The 18117-nt window shown below is 34.9% G+C and overlaps 1 protein-coding gene across 1 annotated transcript in view; it reads right to left on the reverse strand.

Moving 5' to 3' along the window:
• Positions 1 to 14223, reverse strand: part of LOC149562123 (U1 snRNP-associated protein usp106-like) — a 49587-nt gene extending 35364 nt beyond the window's left edge. Inside the window, exons 1-4 of the mRNA XM_089825662.1 lie at positions 13856 to 14223; positions 12180 to 12232; positions 10096 to 10264; positions 9906 to 9969 (exon numbers count right to left, since the gene is read on the reverse strand). Of these exons, the coding sequence (XP_089681788.1) occupies positions 9906 to 9969; positions 10096 to 10264; positions 12180 to 12232; positions 13856 to 14002 (433 nt within the window). The 5' untranslated portion in view covers positions 14003 to 14223. The remainder of the gene's footprint in view (positions 1 to 9905; positions 9970 to 10095; positions 10265 to 12179; positions 12233 to 13855) is intronic.
• Between the last annotated feature and the right edge of the window lie 3894 nt (positions 14224 to 18117).

The following is an 18117-nucleotide window of genomic DNA, read 5'->3' on the forward strand; positions in this document are numbered from 1 at the left end:
ATATAAAAGAAGAAAAAAGGATGAAAAGCAAAAAGGGAAAGAACCGAACCAAGTCCTTATAAAGAGAGGGCAACACAACACATTAACCAAAACATTTCCTGGAGAACCGGAGAAGGAAGTGAGAGACGAAATTGCAGAAGAAGATATAGCCGTACGAACGGCTGGAAGGGAAGAACAAGTGGTCGTACAGCCGGCCATACGAGAAGGACGAGCGGTTGTAGATGGAAAGGTGGTCGTACGAATAGTGCAGAAGGGTATAAAGAAAGTCGTATGGCAGGGCATCAATAGATCAAGTCCATAAGGGAACAAGAGAGCACATCCGTACCAGGCAAAGTACGTATGGCAGCACGGCATCACCGAGCAGGTGAACACACCCGTACAGAACGAAGGTAAAGTACAGCATGGCAACGTATGACAAAAGTCAGTAAGCTGCATACACCTCTCATCAGTTCTATCCACGATCGTACAAGTTTCATCTACTTCCGTACGGCAGGTATTCGCACCAATACACCAACAACTAGCTCCATCTATACGGCGAAGCATAAGTAGAAATTTTGTACAGGGCATAAGTAAAAATCTTGTACGGCATATAGAGGGAGCAGTACGGCAACAGTCTAGCTGAGTACGGCAAGGAGTACGACGAACAAAGGAACATGTCGAAGTTAGTTGCAAGCCATCACTTCGAGAGGACGGTTGGTACAGGTGGCATACACATTCAGTTCAAAAGATCTAGGAACTAACACAGGGACACACAATGGTGAAATTAAGCACTGGCAATCCAAGCAAGGGGAACATTATCAACTCAAAAGAAGAAATCTGCGGCAGTGCAAGCAAGGGAGGTGAGGAAGATGACAAAGAGAACATGAAAAGTGGCACAGAAAATCACCATCACTGCTGAAAATATTACATTTGAAAGTGTGATGGGAAGTGAGTGCAAGACTTGGTGGGAAAAAACAGCAGCAGACCATCCTCTGAAGAAAGCATTAGGTACAGCAAAGGTAGATAAAATCATTTTCATGCCGATTTTTGAATTGAAAGAGTTTGAGTCTATACTACAGAATTTAATCACATGGTATGAGAAATCTGGTCATAAATCTGTAGTACAGTATTTCCAGCAACAGGTGACAGTTTCTTATGCAGCAGAGGAAACAAGTAGGGTTTTCGGAATCCTTAGCAAAGGGCAAGAAGTAGAAAAAATTTCTATGATAGTAGATGACAAGAAAAAATGGTTGAAATTATTGTGCCGGAAAGATCTTACAAATTCGGAATGGGAAGGAATCTTGAAGAACAATCGAGGTCTGAAGAAAACTTTCATAGCAAATGATGAATGGTGCTGTGTGGTAGATTTGATTAAAAGCAAGCTCACTGCGGGCAGCTGCACTTCTAACATTGCCCTACGGATGTTGCCCACAGTAGAGGGATTGTATAAAGGATAGGTATATAACTGGGCTAAATTTCTTTTTGATAGGTTGCGCAAATTCATGGAGCTGAAACATAAAGCCTTTTATATGCCTCATCGTATGGTGGCCTTGTTCTTAGAAGCAATATGCACTCAGGTAAGCAGTGAGCACCGAAGAATTCTGGTACCGGCTAATAGGGTGGAGCCCTACAAGCTGGCTATGACATACTGGCTACATATGGATACCGTGGGATCTCATAATGAAGGAGAACCTAAGAAAAAGAAACGGAAACAAGCAGTAGTGATCGAGGAAGTGGAAGACGAGGATGATGAAAGTTCAGAAGAAGGCAACGATACGGATTCATCCTCCTCGAACTCACAGGAGGCAAAGATCCGCTTAAGTCATCTCCAGGGGACTCCACAGGCAGTGACATTTTTACCACCTACAGAGGGGCCACTTCCAGCAGGGGTAGCAAAACCTCCTAAACTTTACCCAAAAATGCCTAGTGATCCCAACAGAACTGAGGCAGCAAATACTTCCAATCTACATCAAGCGAGAGTGAAGGAATAGATGGCCGGCAACAAATTTCGACATGGGGGACTTCCAAGATATCAATTTCGAAGATGGTGCCACTTATCTTTCCCGAACAATCATCCCGTACTAAAGTCATCAATCTAAGGTGCCAAACAAAGTGTAGCCATAAAGTGAGGTTACCAACACCTCTTGGTCCAGAAGTAGTCCCTCTGGTTGCTCTTGTGGTCCAACCAGTAGGAGGAGAGGAGAAAACTGGAAACATTGAAATCCAAGGGAGCATGGTGACGCTAGATGGTATGGATGTGACCCAGAGAGATATCGTCTTTTGAGAAGCAGACAGGTTACTCGAGGAGGAAGGCATGATGTCTTCAACAAATTTCGACATGGGGGACTTCCAATATATCAATTTCGAAGATGGTGCCACTTATCTTTCCCGAACAATCATCCCGTACTAAAGTCATCGATCTAAGGTGCCAAACAAAGTGTGGCCATAAAGTGAGGTTACAAACACCTCTTGGTCCAGAAGTAGTCCCTCCGGTTGCTCTTGTGGTCCAACCAGTAGGAGGAGAGGAGAAAATTGGAAACATTGAAATCCAAGGGAGCATGGTGACGCTAGATGGTATGGATGTGACCCAGACAGATATCGTCTTTTGAGAAGCAGACAGGTTACTCGAGGAGGAAGGCATGATGTCTTCACCCATTGCGAAAACTGTTGAAGAGCAGGTTGATATACAAAGTGAGTGAGAGGAACCGCCAAATACAGCCTCTTTTACAGTCAAGGCTGAACTGTTTCTCATGGAGCTTCATGCCATGGAACAGTCTTCTCAGAAGATTGTGGAGCAGGCCAAGGCTCAGGATCTAGGGACCATCATCACCACAGCAAACATAGTTTAATATATGTGCATGATGTATTATGGTCATCATATACAGACAAGTTCTGTAGAGTTGAAAACGTGACACGGAGGAGAAACCACATGGGAGCCACCTTTATGCAGACTGACTGCCACACAAATTGGGAACTACTAGAACAGGGTGGCTATTCAAGGGAGAACATGACTACCACATGGACGGGCAGCTCTATCATTTCTAGGGGACAGGAACAATCACCTCTCCTACAGGCGCTGACAGCAATGGAGGTTGCCTTCCAAGGAACCTTTTTGCAACTTCAAAAGGAGAGAAACCTAGCTAAAGTTTGGGGGCTAGAAAGGAAGAATCTTCACGAGCAATGGTCAATGGAAAAAGTTGCTATGCAGAAGCGTGGAACAAAGAAATGGCTGAATTGGAGAGCAAGGTTGCAGCAGCAAAAGCTAAAAAGATGGACGCGCTTCGAGTATTGCAGGGCGTTCGAACAAAGCAGAAGACAGCTGAGCAAGACTTGCAACGGCTAAGGGGGACTTCGAGCACAGGGATGTCCTCCCATCCTTCCTCTTGAAGTCAGAGTTGTCAAAGCTGTTTTTTTTGGTTTCTTGTTCTACAGTCGTTTGGAAGACGATTTTTCTTTTTTGGGGGGAATAGATGTAGCCAGAATAAATAACTGTTATGTTAGTACTTGTTAAAGTTAGTCGGGTTGGGTAGTTAGGTGGTAAGGAAATGCGTCAGTTGGTTTCCAACTAACCGACCCTTTTATAAATGTTTGAAACATTGGTTTTCTACTCGTCTTTTGGTTTTGGTATCAATAAAGAAATCATTTCCTTGCCCACTGGTATTATGGTATGAATGGTATGTTCTAAATTTCACTTCTTATGTATCATTTGGATTGTTCCGTATATCTGTGAGAAGGTGTGTGATATTCCAATCTACATAACCTTTGGGTAGTTTATTATAATTCTCATATAATATGTGTTTCAGGGATGGAGTCAAAGATACCAAAGTAGGGGTCAAGTCTCCTGAGCCCACATATAGACCAATAATAACAAACAAGGAAATTTTGGACAAGTTAAATTAATTATGCACTTTTATTGATTGAATTACACTGTATATAAAGACAATTATAGGAGCTTCCAAGTGTAGCAAAAAAATTGAACTGCATATTCTAAAAAATAAAAGCCTAAAATTAACTAATAAATAATAATAAAAACCTAAATAACAATTAACAAAACTAGAAATATTAAATAATGAAATATTCTAATACCCTCCCTAAATGGCTAGGTTGCATGGATATGCATACCCACACCCCTGGTACGTGTACCCACGTACCCAAGTACATGTACCCACGTACCCAAGTACATGTACCCCAAGTACTAGGTACTCAGTAGAGAGCATCGTAGCTAAGGACCTTGATTAAGATTCCTGATTTTAGTTTCATTTTTTTGTATGTTTCAACTCCATCTCCTTGACAAGCTTAGCCCAACTCTCACTTACATACCAAACAGACTTTTGACTTCCCAGCAAACCAAAATTGCTCAGATTTGCTCTAACTTGGAGATTTGGAAATGTTACAAACTAGAAGCACCTAAGACCACTACTCCTAGTACATTTTGTGTATAGAGCTATCAGTAAAGTCGATAATTTGATCCACATTAGATTTCTATATGGGAAACATCAAGAAAGAAGAATGGAAATGATGTAGCTTATAAGAAACAGAACTAAGCCACAAAACATAAATTTTATGCTGTTATGGAATGATCACATCTTAATTAGAAACTCGCCTTGCCTTCTGATTTGAAAAAATGTATTGAATATGTTTCTTGTAGTGGAACGTATGTCTCTATCAGACTTGTCCTATCTTCTGGTAACAGATCTAGAGAACAAAAAAAGTTAGCACAGCATAAGAGAAATTGATTGGCCATTCATCATTTTGAAAGAAATATTATTCAATTATAACATGCAACTGCCATGTCCCATTTTTCCATGGATTGACTCGTTAATCATTTTTAATTTCCCATAGGCTTAGGGAAGTATAAGAATTTACATTGGGCACCCTGGTTATGGGTCCACAATCTATAATAAGTCAATCATTTTATTAATGTCATTGGCCAAAAATTTGTGCAGGTGTGTTTTGGAGAGGAAGGAAATAAAATTCACTTGTTCTTGTTTGTCAATTAAATTCACTCGAATAGAGTAATGATCTTCTTCATCCAGCATTGGAGATTTAGGGCAGAGACTCCCTTCTATTACTGGTTGGTGGATGAAAACCGTTAGACCAACAACAATTGTATTTGGACTTCACTAACTTGTTATTGAGGCAGCTTCTAAGAAGCCTGTTTGTCTGATATTCAAGGAGCTTTTTTAGCACTTAGGAATGGTAATTCTATTGCTATAAATATACCACATTTCTGAAAAGTTAATTGTCACAGTTGTGTTTATAAGTTTTGGCAAACTAATCATCTGAAAGTGTAAAGCTCAATGTAATAAGAGAACTAACAGCAATTCTGAATTGATGTGTTTATACAGTGTAAAATCTTAATTTTGAATTTTATAAGGATTTAACATTCATTTCAGCATATGCTGTTAAGTATGTTCTTTGGTGAAGTATATCCGATCTGAAATAAGATTTAATCACTCACTTGTATAATATACCTAATTGAGCTATACTGCATATTAATTTATCTGAACAATAGGTTTTACCATATGTCTGGCAGAAACATCCAGGCTGAGAAACTTCTATGTGTAAATCAGAAATGATGATTCTAGAATGACAATCGATAGAATTAGCTAGCGCAATCATAGGATCAAAAATCATTTGGGGAATTAACAGGCAAACCAAAAGTATAAGATTTTTTGAAACTGTCAAGAAAAAACAAGGAAAAGAATTGGACTCAAATCAAAGTCAAACGTAACAAATTGTTGAAAAAAGAGACCAAAAACATTTTTTTTTAAAACTCGAAGGCATGCATTCCCATGGAATAGAGATATAGAGAGCAAATAAAATAAAATTTAACTAATGAATTGTACAAATTAGGTGCTACAGTTTATATTCATATTGTTGACTGCAGAGGTATTTATTCAGTTGACTTTTATGAAGACAGTCACCAAATAGTTGCCTAAGTGTGAGATAAAATATTAACCAAGACTATGAAGTATCTGAGCGACTGAGAGTAAAATGACTAGTGGAAATATAGATTTTTTTTTGTTTATATTAATATTGCTGATTATATAGGCAAATATTCAATAAAAAAATTTAGAGATCAGTCACCAAATAGCTGTATAAGTCTGAGACCAAATATTAGCTAACTAAAGTAATTAAGATCAAAACTTATCAGAGGTTTATAGAAGGCAGTCACCAAATAGTTGTCCAAGTCCTAAGATCGTATGTTAGCCAAGTCTATGGAGTAACTGAGATCAAAATTTACAGACAGAAATTTAGCTACTGGTAGGAATTTATCTAAAGTGAAATTTATTAAAAGTGGAAACCATTTTGAACTGATCCAAGACTTCAATTATGATTGAGGCAATGAGCTTGGCAGGGGTTGTTCAATACTCATGAAAGCTATTAATTATAAACCATAGGGGTTCACTGCTTCCCCATCTATAATAGTGCATAATAGTTATAATTTTAAATCTGAGTATAATTTTAACTGTATATTTGATCACATCAGAATCCATGGTGTGAGGCGTGCAGAGAGCTTGGGTCATATCTAAACTGCGATATAGAGCAAATTCATTAGTTGCTTCAACACTATCCCACAGGCCCCGCACAATTTAGGATGATTGAGGCCCTTTCAACTTCAGTCAATGACCATGACTGCTCCTCTATTTAGAGTTTTCCAGAGGTTCGAAAGAATATTAAAGAGACAAAATAACAAATTGTTTCAACACAAATTCCACATTGGCTTCGCTTCCACCCTGGAATCAGCCCTATTTCTAAGTGATTTGTCAATTTTGTAGGCTTTTGCACTGATTTTTTGTTTTTTCACCATTTGTTAGGGATTTTGATATGATTTTAATGTAATTTAAATGCAAAAAGATCACTTAAAATCCGGTCAGCGATTTTTTCATGACTCAAGATTTTTCCAGGGGAAAAAATCAGTTGGCTCTATATGATTTATGGCTAATGGCTTAAATCGGGAATTTTTGCAGATGACTGCTTCTATGATATCAATTAATCCCCAGAAAATTCCTCAACATGAAGCAGATTTTATCAGTGGATGCTAGTGTGGATGCATTCTGATTCTCAGCTCTCCATGGTTTCTCTGTGGATGCACCCAGGAAATGCCATCCGGGCCTGTGGACGCTCATAGAGGCACTTCCAGGAGCATCCTCAGGCTCGGGCGGAGCTTCCTGTGCACATCCACAGAGCCTCTGTGGGCATGCGGACACATCCGCAGGCCTAGATGGATTTTCAACACCCAAAATCACTTAAAATCATATTTTTGCATGTGCTAAACTGCTATATTTTATTCTCTTTTTGCTCCTTATTGGTGAAGTATCATGCTATGGAATAATTTATTTTGGTATATTTCTTGCATTTCTTTGCACATCTATACATATATATATGATTCCTGTTGTAGGTAACAGGCACTGTGCTAAACATCTAAGCTGTCACATGGAACAACCAGAAGTCTTAGAGGCCTTGCAACTTCAAAAATATTATTCTCCCTAAACTCCACTTGTCCTGCAATTTTATTTTATTTTTGCAAAATATTTAAAACTCCATGCAATGTTGTCACTTTTCCCAGCATAAATTGCAGTTGAGATTCTTGGCCACGGAAATGACTTCAGATGGTTAGCACAATCTGACAACTTTCCAAAATGTACAGAAACCTGCTTTGGAGAGCATTTAAGCCTCCAGTTGAAGGCAATAGTCTCATTAATTATTGCAAATGCCTAATCAGATTACTCTGCATTCATTTCACCTCCTAATGATAACACCAAAAAGGCATCTTATTTTAAAGCTACCCAATAATCTGCTTTGTGCAAATTGAGCAACACAAGCATTAAATATGCAGTGAGTAGGAAAAAACCAAAACTGTGGTGGCAAAGTGGACAATTGAATGGAGATTGCAAATGATCACTATTGAGCTCATCATTTTTATCATTTTTGACATTATAAATCTATTATCAGATCTTGTTGTTTTCTACGTTAGATTGAGTGCCATCTTCCACGGAATACAACAAGGTCCATTACTCTTCATGTCCAAACTGTGAAATACTGAATGTTGTTTATAGAAGTAGTAAAACAGCATTGAGTAACTCTGCTTTCAATTGAAGTCTCAATAGCAATATTCCCTTCGACATTTTATATCTGCTAAATGAGATTACTAAATAAATTTCTTCTCCTCATAATATTCTAATGATCACTATAAACTGGGGTGACAAAGTGGGCAAACAAATGGAGATAGCAAAGCATATAATCTAATGAATCATTATAAAGCTCATTCTTATTATCATTTTTGACATTATGAATTTTATACCAGAGCTTGTTGTTTTCTAGGTTAAATGGAGTGCCATCTTCCACGGAATACAACAAGATCCGTAACTCTTCATGTCTAAACTGTCATATACTGAATCTTGTTCATAAAAGTAGTAAAACAGCATTGAGTAATTCTGCTTTCAATAAGTCTCAATAATAATTTTCTCTCGTAATTTCTTCTCCTCAAAATAAACTCCAAAAGCATCAGCTTTCGCAGACAACCTATTTGCTTTGTGCAACTCATCCACCACAAGCATTGAATATATGGAAAGCAGGTCAAGATCAAAGCTTTGGTCATAGACACATAAGAACAAGGAGAGCAATCGTTAGAGTTAAATGTGAGAGAGAATTGTTAAGATAAGTGATAAATCTAATGGAGATAGAATTGTTAATTTGTCAGTCAAACTGTCAAGTTCTTGTCCTCATAATAAACTCCAAAAGCATCAGCTTTTGCAGACAACCTATTTGCTTTGTGCAACTCATCCACCACAAGCATTGAATATATGGAAAGCAGGTCAAGATCAAAGCTGTGGTCATCGACACATAAGAATACGGAGAGCAACCATTAGAGTTAAATGAGAAAGTGAATTGTTAAGATAAGTGATAAGTCTAATGGAGATAGAATTGTTAATTTGTTAGTCAAACTGTCAACACACTAAGAATATGGAGAACAATCAAATGAGAAAAAGAATAGTTAAGTCTAATGGAGATAGAATAGTTATTTTTGTTAGTCGACATATCTAATGCAGTATAGAAAGAAAGAACTCTATGATAAAGGATTAAACAAATTATAATCAAATCAAGTAGGTATATTCTTGTTGTATTAATGATTATGACTATGTTGTGTTATGTTAATAAGGTCTAAGTGCAAAACATCAAAGCATTTTTTGTCACACCTAATATCGTAGAGTTAATGACACAAGATGTTAACACATAAGATACACTCATTAAAACTTCGGTAGAAGGCAAAAGTCTAAGAATATATTGAGTGATACGTATGAAACAGATGTTGACACCGATAATATAAAGATGAAAATGTGATCATATCAAAACGCCTGGAAAACCGGACAATTCAAATTATTCTGAAACGCTTAAATTTTGTAAGATTTTTTTAGCCAGAAGATTTTGTGAGCAACTCATTCAACATTTAAATTCTCACTAGTTCCTATTTGGACATGCTCAGCAACATTACATAATCTATAACGCATAACAACTCATGAAACAGGTATGAGATGGTTAATGATTATTCTCATAGACTGCACAAACAACCCAAAAAATATCAACTTTTTCTAAGAATATAACTCAAGTTGATGTTGTGAAAGATTTTATAAGGCAATGGAAACTATAATATCAGAAATAATCAATTTGAAATTAATATAATCACCAGCCATTAACTTGGTTGTTGCTGTGAGTGTGCACTGTTTCTCTGAGCTACTCCAATTTCAATTGAATGAAATTCAATTTTTAAATTTTAATTGATAACCAGATACAGAAAAATATAAACTCATATCATGAAAATATGTAAAAGTGCAGCATAATGCAAAAATAACAATAGACTTAGTTATGACAAACCAACAAAAGGCTTAAAAAGAAACTAGTTTTAGAGTCTCAAGTCTTACCCAGATCATCTGCTTCTTTCAACTTCTCCTTTATTTGTTTTGAGAATTCCACTATTTCTGGTGACTGCGAAGTATAACAGGATCCAAAACTATTATCTCACCGTACAATCTTCAAAATCACCAAAATGCTCAAAAAAAACTAAAAATGGTAGGAAAAACCAAATTTGTATTAAGGGAAATGTTCATCTACCTGTGTAACTTCAGATACAGCAATTGCAATTGCAGCCTTGGCATCATCATCTTCAAGACGCTTCAAAGCTCTTTGAATCTTTCTATCGCACTCAATAATAAGTCTCTCAATTACATCTTCTAACTCCCTGTCATAATTGTCTTTGCCTTTTTCCTTTGCTTCTTGGTATCTTCCAATCATTAAGGAAATAATCTAATTGCAAGCATTAACTTACTGCTTACCCTACTTCGACAGGAGCAATGTGTTCCTTATTAGGAAAACATAAAAACAAAAGCAGATAAATATGATGATGCTACATTTTTCTAATAGTCTTCACTGTAAATCCCAGTATAAACAATGTACTTCACCAATTATTTTTTTGTTTTCTGATTGCGAGATAAACTATTGATGCCTGTAAAAAGATGAGTTCCCTGCACTCTAATTTTTTATGGGAAATTCATTAATTAAATTAACAGTGTGCTTGAAGTCATTTTACAAGTAATGATGCCAAGAGGCTAGAAGTAAAGTGAGTTTGCTCTATTGAAAGTAAACAAGGTACAAATTGTCAGCCAGCATGAAAGACTGAAACAAAGATTCTGGTGGAGTGCCTTTCTAGGAATCAAAAGTTACATATCAAAATGAAGTTGCACACTACCAAAGGTAAGTCCTTTAAATAAAATACTTAAAGAATCTTTTATTTTCCTAGGCATTATAATCTACTTGCCTCAGTTTTTGGATGGACAAAAGATTGGTAGTAAAAATTAGCCAGCTCTGCGATTAAAGGAAGACAATTAGACTCCTGAAATATCTATATATTATAATTCCAAGCTTGGATACCGATTTGTCGGCAGTAGCCCCAGAGGCGGAAGCCAATGCTGGCGCAAGCGGAGGCAGGAGATGATGCAAGGGTAAGCTGGCCAGAAGCCATTGCCAGCCAGCTGGGATTGTTATGTCTGAGTACGCATGGATTTGGTATACGCGTGTACATGGGGGGTCTATGCATCAGATGAACAAAGAATGGGGCATCCGCAACAAAATGTTCAGTTCACCTCTGCGAATGTGTATATGCATACTGGCATGTGGTTCACTCGCATCATGTTCTTGTGTAGACTAATGCATCATGGGAAATTTCTTGTTTTGGGGTTTTCTTGCATTGCTCAAACTGTGTGAGCTGTCCACCACTTTCCTGCTGACAACAGACCTTTCAGGTGAATAAGAGGGCGGTTTGGGAAAATAAGGAATGTGCTATCACAACTTCAAAAAGCCTTCATTTGATTCAGTCTATCAAAAATCATAGTGACAAGGACACTTTGCACATTTCCACTCAAGAGATTATTACCCAATGTCCACCAGTTTACTCACGTATGTATTCCTCAAAGTCCACTCCTGTTTGCCTAGGGAGTTTGAAGTTATATAAGCTTGATCTCCTGTAGTTGAAGGAAATCGTGTCCTGGTGTTTATACAGCTGACATCCATTTGCTTGAATATTTATTAGTGAAGTTACAAGCTATCAAACATTTTAATTTTGTATATTTATTTCATTTCTTTGCATATACATAGTATAACTATATATATTTGAAAAATATATATATATATACGTATCTGCATCCCCCTCCAAAAAGAAAAACTCATACATCCCACATCCACTTCCAGATCAGCATCCAAATCCGTAACTAAGATACAAGTATAACAGATGTAAGAGATTTTTATCAATCATTTTCATTGTGTGAGCATTACATACTAATGCCCTATCAAACTGTCTAGTGGATAGTGGAAATTTATATGCTAATATAAGGCAGGATAAACATGGATCAAAACCAATCACCAGTAAAATAAGCTCACGTTTGCAGACAAACATTGAAGGTAAACAACTTAGGAAAACAAATTGCTTGCAAGCTGAGGAAACAAAATTACAGTGCCCTAATATTTGCAATGCCCCAGAAATGTTTTCGACATTACAAAATTCAAGCATCTCATTCTCTGTCATTTTTTTTAATATATTTAGGATCAATTAAAACAAAGCAAAAATATATATAACCAGTATGGAATAGATTGAATACTCTTAAGACAGGAAAAACATGTGATCAACCACATTAAAAGGATACTCTTTTCGCAGCTGCAAAGAATGCACTTTAGGACAATTACCTAGATCCATTTTCTGCACATAAAAGAAAAAACCTTATTACAAATTAACAACATTCTCTATGTATGTTTCACCTTGAAAACAGAATTGGAATGCAAGGATTTAACCACTGTACCACAATCCTGCAACTAGTTTTAAAAATAAACAAGCAAACAGGAGCATGGTAGTTCAAACTTAATGTCATGTCAAATTCACAATACCAATAAAAGAACTAGTTTGAAGACATTTAAGTTTTAACTTTGAAATTGATTCTTGTGGCAAATCATTTTGAAGGACAGGTATTTCTTTTCATAACACTACAAAAACATTCACAGTTATTTTTGTTCTATATTAAAATCTCTTTAATCCCTTCGGAAAGTTGCAAATGTTTACCTTAACTGATATATAGCTCAAGTTGAATGTTTACAAAGCCTTAATACAAGCTTTGACAAACATTCTCAAACAGATCATTATGTACAATTTTCACCCATTTGAATTATTGTATATTTCTGTTGTAGAAATAGCACATATTAATAAATGAAAACAATTTTTCACCATGAAAATAAGCATTTTAATTATTAAACATTGAATACAACAAGATAAAGAATTGAGATTGCAATAGGCTTCAAGTTTGATTTAGGTTGTGACAACTTTAAGTGCTCCAACAAATTAAACAAGCAACAGCTTCTATTTGCATAAGAACTCATACCTCTCCTCTTACAGGGGATCTCATACCTACCCTCCTGTCCCGTTGCAATTTTTCTTTTCAAATATTACTCCTAGAATTCTGAGGAAAGTTCGTGGCATCTCATTCTTATAGAAGAGCATGTGAAAATGTCTTGTTTAAGAAAGAAATATTTGTTTGCTGGCAAAGACCAGTGTCACTTTCTCCAACCTAGATTTTAATTCTGATACTTATGGGAGATAAATTTATTCTTCCTAAGTCACGTGAACTGCAGCCAACTCAACCAGCCCATCCCTTACACTTAATCGTTTTATTAAAAATAGTTAAGGAATTAATAACACTCCATCAAACCAATCAGTCTCAAACGAATTATACCCAACCCATTCTTTCCTTAAGCTTCACTTAAATAAAAAGAGCAGACCTAAATACCCAAACTTACCCTAAATTCAGCAAAACCCCTGAAAGCAAAGCATTAGAAAACATGACAAACGGGAGTGCCTTGTAAACACTGCTAGATATCCTCCCTTAGACTTCGAAGGAAAAAAATACAATTTTTGATAAGACTTAATTATTTGAACATGAATGAAACATCAACGAAGTAAACAGGCCCTAGTATAAATGCAATATGAATTATGATAGATATGCTCAGTGAACGCTACTAATCCACCAAAATTATTTTTTACGCTCAAGAAGAACCACAAAATACTTGAGGTGAATATGCACAATGTGGATGCTAATTCACGGGTGCCTGAGCTACTTGTATTTAAAACATCAAAATGAAACAGTAGGGATTAATGCTACCGTTATCTGCGTGAGCAGAACAGAAAAATTTAACTAAAACATAAAGTTAAAAAAATTGAAGTTGAAAATTCCCTGCCCCCTCTCCAGATGGAAGATGTGCGAAGTTTTCCAGTGAATTTAAAAAAGTGTTGAACGGAGCTTAAAAAATAATTAGGGTATGAAAAAACGGCTACCGTTAACTGAAAGAGGTCGTGCGGACAAAGGCCGACGAGAAAAAGCCTGCAGACATCTCGATCATAATACTTGCGATTGACTTCCTTAACATCGCCGTTACGATTGGCGCCCATTAAGGCGTCCAACTGCTTCCTCAACGCATCCATCTTTTTTTCGTCAGAACAAGAAAATGCAAACCCTGCGTGTGTCGAATGCCTAGGGTTTCACCTCTGGAGCTACCACAACCAAAACCATAGGAGAAACACTTTCCTGCTTGCCAGGGCGTATTTTAACACACCTCTCTTTTAACTCTTCCACGGGTATGTGCGAAAAATCGTGAACACTCGGAATAATCCTGCCTATAGATTTTAGATTTCTGGGTCTCTATGCTAGTTCTTCGTATAAAACCTCCATTTTTATCTTAAATTTTAGTATTGGTTATTCCCCAAGAGCTTTTTCAAAACAAGGAGCGTTAAAGTTCCTACTTATAGTATGGGTGAGTTTTGGAACAAGAATTGAGTTAATAACCTAAAACTATGCACAACAAAATCAAATTTACTTATGTTTCTAGATGTTTGCTTGATTTGAGATCTTTTAACATACTGAAAGGTGTTACTGGACATGTAACCATTCTACTCGGACATGTAACCATTCTACTCGTAATCAGTCTGATTCGTGTCCCATAAACTCTCGATGACATGAGCTCCAATTGTTTTTTAAGGAATGGTTGGAATGACAAGCTCTAATGATTTTACAATGTGCATCTAGTTTCTAGGATTTTAGATTATAACAAGTTTTCAACTAGGTACTAATTTTGTATCAAAGGCAAATTGGTAAGTTTTTTATATTAATATAAATTAAAAAATTATTTTAAAAACATTAATCTCTTCTTTTACATGGCGTAGTGTAGTAGAAAAACTATTGTCTAATAATTATAAATGTCATAAAAAATAAGGTTGATTCTATTGTTTGCCTCATCAATCTTATTGCTATCTCTGAGCATACGAACTTGAATCTAAAAGTTTTCTAGAATATCTCCAACTTTAACATATCTTAGTACATTACTTCCTTGATAATTGTATCCATTACATAAATATACAAATATTTAGCTCAAATAACTCTATCATTTATTATTTGCAAAATAATTAAATAATAATATTGAATATTGAATCTATTTATATACATGAAAAATGATACAATAGAAAAGCATAGTCAAAAGTGGTTATAGTAGGCATACTTATTTATTCATTTCAAAATATCATTGTTCCTTTAAGATGTTTAAGATATATAACAATATTCTTAAATAATTTATTATCTATTATAAATTTATTTATTTATTTAATCAAAATTTATAATCCAAGAATATTATTTAAATTTGTAACAAATAACTATTAAAAAATGATAATCACCTATTAACTTATTTACTTATCTTTTTAATTCGTCTACTTTGTTGCTTTTTTACCTAGAGTAAAGAAATTTATTACTCATTACCTAGTGAATTCTGTGTATTTTGAGGTTCCTAGTCGTACCTAATTTTAACTTGGCCAACACTAAATGGGTAAAGCATATCCACAATTCCCCTTTTCAGCCCACTTCAAAACAAAATCGAATAATTTTTATTAGTTTCAATCCTTCAACTTTCCAAGCATTCGAGGAAGCTTTAAAATGAGGGTAATGAGATTTAAACTATTGTTACAAATTGCCTATTTTTATTATAAGAAATTATTTTTCTCATTCCTTCAACCAATTAAAATTCAAAAAAATATTATTTTTAAATTATTAAAAATAAGTTTTAATAATCAACTATAACATTTCCATTTAAAAGGTATTTAATTCCTTGTTTCTATTGGATATTGACAAGTCAAATAACAAATTGTTGACTAAATGAAAACAATAGTTTCCCGTTGCGCAATAACTAAACACACACACACACTTTTTCACTGAAATTGGAACAAATTGTATTGAGGAGTATCTTTAATTTTATAGATTTTTTCCTTGATCCTATTGTTGTTCATGGGGTTTATTATTATGCAACAGTTGTTAATTTAGTGATATTGTTCTTCCAATAATTTTAATATGATCATGGTATTATTTATTACTTGATAAGTTTTAGTTTTAAATTAATATTTTTAGCTTGAATAATTACAAAGGTAGAATTTAAATTTGTTTTTCTCAAATGGTATAAAATATATTATTAGTAGTACTTAAAATATGTAGTATTTGAAGTAAGATTATGTTATATTTGTGCTTATATTAGTAAAGAAAAATATTTGATATTTATTTGAAGATTGTGATGAATAGTAAACTTTGATATAGTTGATATAGTTGTTCACGATTGTAAACCACATGGTCTTCCTTCGATTTTTCCTTTTGAACATGGCATTATCGTGTTGATCATATAGTCTAGCCTATTCATAATACATGAGATTGACAACAGTTCATTTTTCACCCCACGAACTTCTATTCTAGGTACAATTTATTGTCAATAGCTTTTCCATGTTAACCAAACATCATATAGGTAGATTGATAATGTAGGCATGCGCTTTGTGAAAGTTTTCTATACAATAGAGATTTCTATGTAAACAGGTTTTTCATCATAGTTGTTGACAAACAATCATATTTCAGTTGTATATGGTTTGACATCACATCTTGTATAAGATTCATGAATTCAATCCATATGCAAAGGCTCCAATGTATCTTAATCTTGTTTAATAGTGATAGCAAAAAGTTTAACTCTAACAAACAAAATCATCTCCTACAATGTAATAAAATAATTCTAGCCAAAATATGTTCTCATTTCTAAAAGCAACATCATTCTTTTCGTTTACATTTAATATCATTTTCAACATTGACAATATCAACAATTATTTATAGTCGGATTCAAAGAAAGTTATTATCATTTTAATCTATGCTTATTTTATTTAATTAGAAGCAAATTCCTTCTAATATTATAGATAATTTACTTTTAGCATATTTTTTAGAGCAATTTATATTTATTACAAGATTTCCAATTATGAATATAATTTTTTTGAATGTTCGTTGCTTATCTTTGGGGTTTTAAATAGACAATATAAAAACTTAAATTTCTCTACCAATTCATAATGGATTTGAATGAAAGAAATGCCAAAATAGAGAAGATTTGACTCTTTTTCAACTTCAATGGGTTTTTGAAATAGTATACTAAGAATTCACAATGAAAAAAGTTTGTAATAGCTAACGAGAATATAACCATGAATATGTGTTGAAAAATCCTCTTTGTTAATATCAAACTCATCACATCGACCAATCTATGCTTTTGTGAACATTTACAATACATTCAAACTTGCCTCCTACGGCATCAAATGACAGAAACTTCCATAACTACCCATGACATCCAATTTGGTCATTTGCATCCTTAAACCTTACTTAGTTTAAGCTTGTCAACTTTGAGAAATTTGACATTTTTTCGTACTAAGGAACCTATAAGCATTCGTATTACATGAATATGGTCATTTTAGGCCTTATAAACATGAAACTAAAACTAAACTTTTCATATGCCCATACAGATCATTTTGACCTATGTTGACCATTTAAATGTTTATTAATAAAATGGAGACACAATGGAGCTTGTCAACTTTGAGAAATTTGACATTTTTTTGTACTGAGAAACCTATAAGCATTTGTATTACATGAATATGGTCATTTTAGGCCCTTATAAACATGCAACTAAAACTAAACTTTTAATATGCCCATACAGGATCATTTTGACCCATGTTGACCATGTAAATCTTTATTGATAAAATGGAGACACAATGGTCCAATGACCTTACAAAAGGACTTAATGACGTCAATGACTCCTAGAAAAAACATAATTGCCTTATTACATTGCTTTGTGACCATTCATGGCTTTAATTGTATTGGTGCACCTATATCATGTCCCCTCCCCCTTGCCCTACACACATAAGAAAGAACACATGTCTCATAAGTAGCATGCTCCTTATGGGTTAAAAATAGCTTGAGTACCTAAAAAAATGGATAATCACCTGCACATAAGTTTGTCTGATATGGAAAATGAGCAAAAAATAATTCCACTCATGGATTGCATTTATAGGTTACCATTACACTTGTTGTCTTACCATAGTAGGCTAAACCTTCATGCTTTGTTTCATACCTATGGCACCTTCATCTACATTTTGAATGTTGCCCTTCTTATTCACAATAGGACATGTGATTGTTCCAACCATCACCCCTCTAAGCAATCTTGGTGTCTTTATTTCCTCGAGCCTTAAAATGGCTTCAACCT

The sequence above is a fragment of the Cupressus sempervirens genome, chromosome 4 (assembly GCF_028749045.1).
Source record: "Cupressus sempervirens isolate cs-2001-9-10 chromosome 4, ASM2874904v1, whole genome shotgun sequence".
NCBI lineage: Eukaryota > Viridiplantae > Streptophyta > Pinopsida > Cupressales > Cupressaceae > Cupressus > Cupressus sempervirens.